Source organism: Mesocricetus auratus, unplaced genomic scaffold (genome assembly GCF_017639785.1).
Source record: "Mesocricetus auratus isolate SY011 unplaced genomic scaffold, BCM_Maur_2.0 Super-Scaffold_100007, whole genome shotgun sequence".
In the NCBI taxonomy this organism is placed as follows: Eukaryota; Metazoa; Chordata; class Mammalia; order Rodentia; family Cricetidae; genus Mesocricetus; species Mesocricetus auratus.
Genome location: NW_024429191.1, coordinates 28,821,001 through 28,822,538, shown reverse-complemented (window position 1 = coordinate 28,822,538; position 1,538 = coordinate 28,821,001). Strand labels below are relative to the sequence as shown.

Below are 1,538 nucleotides of genomic sequence, written 5' to 3'. Positions count from 1 at the left end.
AGGCTGTGTCTGCCAATCTCCTGGGGACATAAACTGCTGGTTCTTAACTTCACCACGGGCTTCGAATCCTCCAAATGGTGGTTCTCAGAGGAGGAAAGGGTCATGTGACACTAACAAGCTCCTTCCAGGTGTTCTACATGTTTGCAGATTACTCTCAACTCACAGCCTAATCCTACCCAGCCGTAGAAGCCCCAAAAAGGCATAGAGGAAAAATGGGATGGACAAGGAAGCCTTGACAGAGGAAGGGGCAGGTAAAACACTAGAGTAAGGTGTAGGATTGGGCTTGCCTACATGCCCCACCTCCCCTGCATCTTCCTCAGGGCACTGGTTACCTCCCTGTTCCTCAGGCTGTAAATGAGTGGGTTGAACACTGGAGTGAGGATAGTGTAGAAGATGGAGGTGGCTCTATCTCCCACTGGTGTCCTAGCTGAGGCCCGCTGCATGTAGCTAAATATGGCTCCCCCGTAGTAGAGACCCACCACAGCCAGGTGGGAAGAGCAAGTGGTGAGGGCCTTCTGTTTCCCCTCAGTGGAGGGCATTCTCATCACAGCTGTGAGGACCCGGGCATAGGAGGCCACAATGACCCCGAGAGGCAGCAGCAACATCACCACACAGCATGCATAGATGAGGTCCTCAAATAGTGAGGTGTCTGCACAGGAGAGGCGCAACAGGGCCGGGACCTCACAGAAGAAGTGGTCCACCTCTAGAGATCCACAGTAGGGGAAGCTGAAGACCATCCCCACATCAATCACGCTGTCTGCCATCCCACCCATCCAGGATGCCACGGCCAGAAAAGAGCAAGCCTTCCAGTTCATGAGCACAAGATACCTCAGTGGGTAGCAGACTGCCATGTATCTGTCATAGGCCATGACAGCCAAGAGGAAGCACTCAGATCCTCCTACCATGACCACGAGAAAGATCTGAGATGCACAGCCTGCCAGGGAAATGAACTTCCTGCCTGAGAGAAAGTTGGCTGCCATCTTGGGCACCACTGTGCATGTCATTGTCAAGTCCATGATGGAGAGCTGGCTGAGGAAGAAGTACATAGGGGTGTGCAAGCGTCTATCAGCCTGGATGAGCATCAGGAGGAGGATGTTGCCAAAAACAGCAGCCCCAAAGGCCAGAAGAACCAGGGAGAAGAAGAAAGAGCCATAAGGTGAGTGGCTGAACAGGCCCGCAAGGGTGAAGCTGGGTAGGGAGGAATGGTTCCAGAGCTCCTCTGCCATGACCCTGAGAAACAAACAAAAGACCGTTTACTGGACATGTCAGTGGCATAAAACAAAGCTAATGTTTTCCTCCCAAAAGGCAAAGATGGCCATTTGGCTCTGCCTCACCCTTTCCTCCTGAAGTAAAAACCCATTTTCTCTCAGCTGCTTTCAAGTGCACAGCAGGTAAAGGTGCCTGAGTGAGCCCAGAAGTCATGCAAACGTCAAAGGAGGGAATTGACTCCGTGGAGTTGTCCCCTGACCTCCATACACATGCCACGTCACAGGCACCCCCCCACACGTAATCCACAAGCATATTCATTAATTTAAAAG

At 52.2% G+C, this 1,538-nt stretch overlaps 1 protein-coding gene across 1 annotated transcript; it reads right to left on the bottom strand.

Annotated features, from left to right (window-relative positions):
* Positions 1 to 287: 287 nt before the first annotated feature.
* Positions 288 to 1,226, bottom strand: LOC101836284 (olfactory receptor 2M3-like). Its single transcript, XM_005071886.1, has one exon. The coding sequence runs from the start codon at positions 1,224 to 1,226 to the stop codon at positions 288 to 290; it is 939 nt and encodes a 312-aa protein (XP_005071943.1).
* Between the last annotated feature and the right edge of the window lie 312 nt (positions 1,227 to 1,538).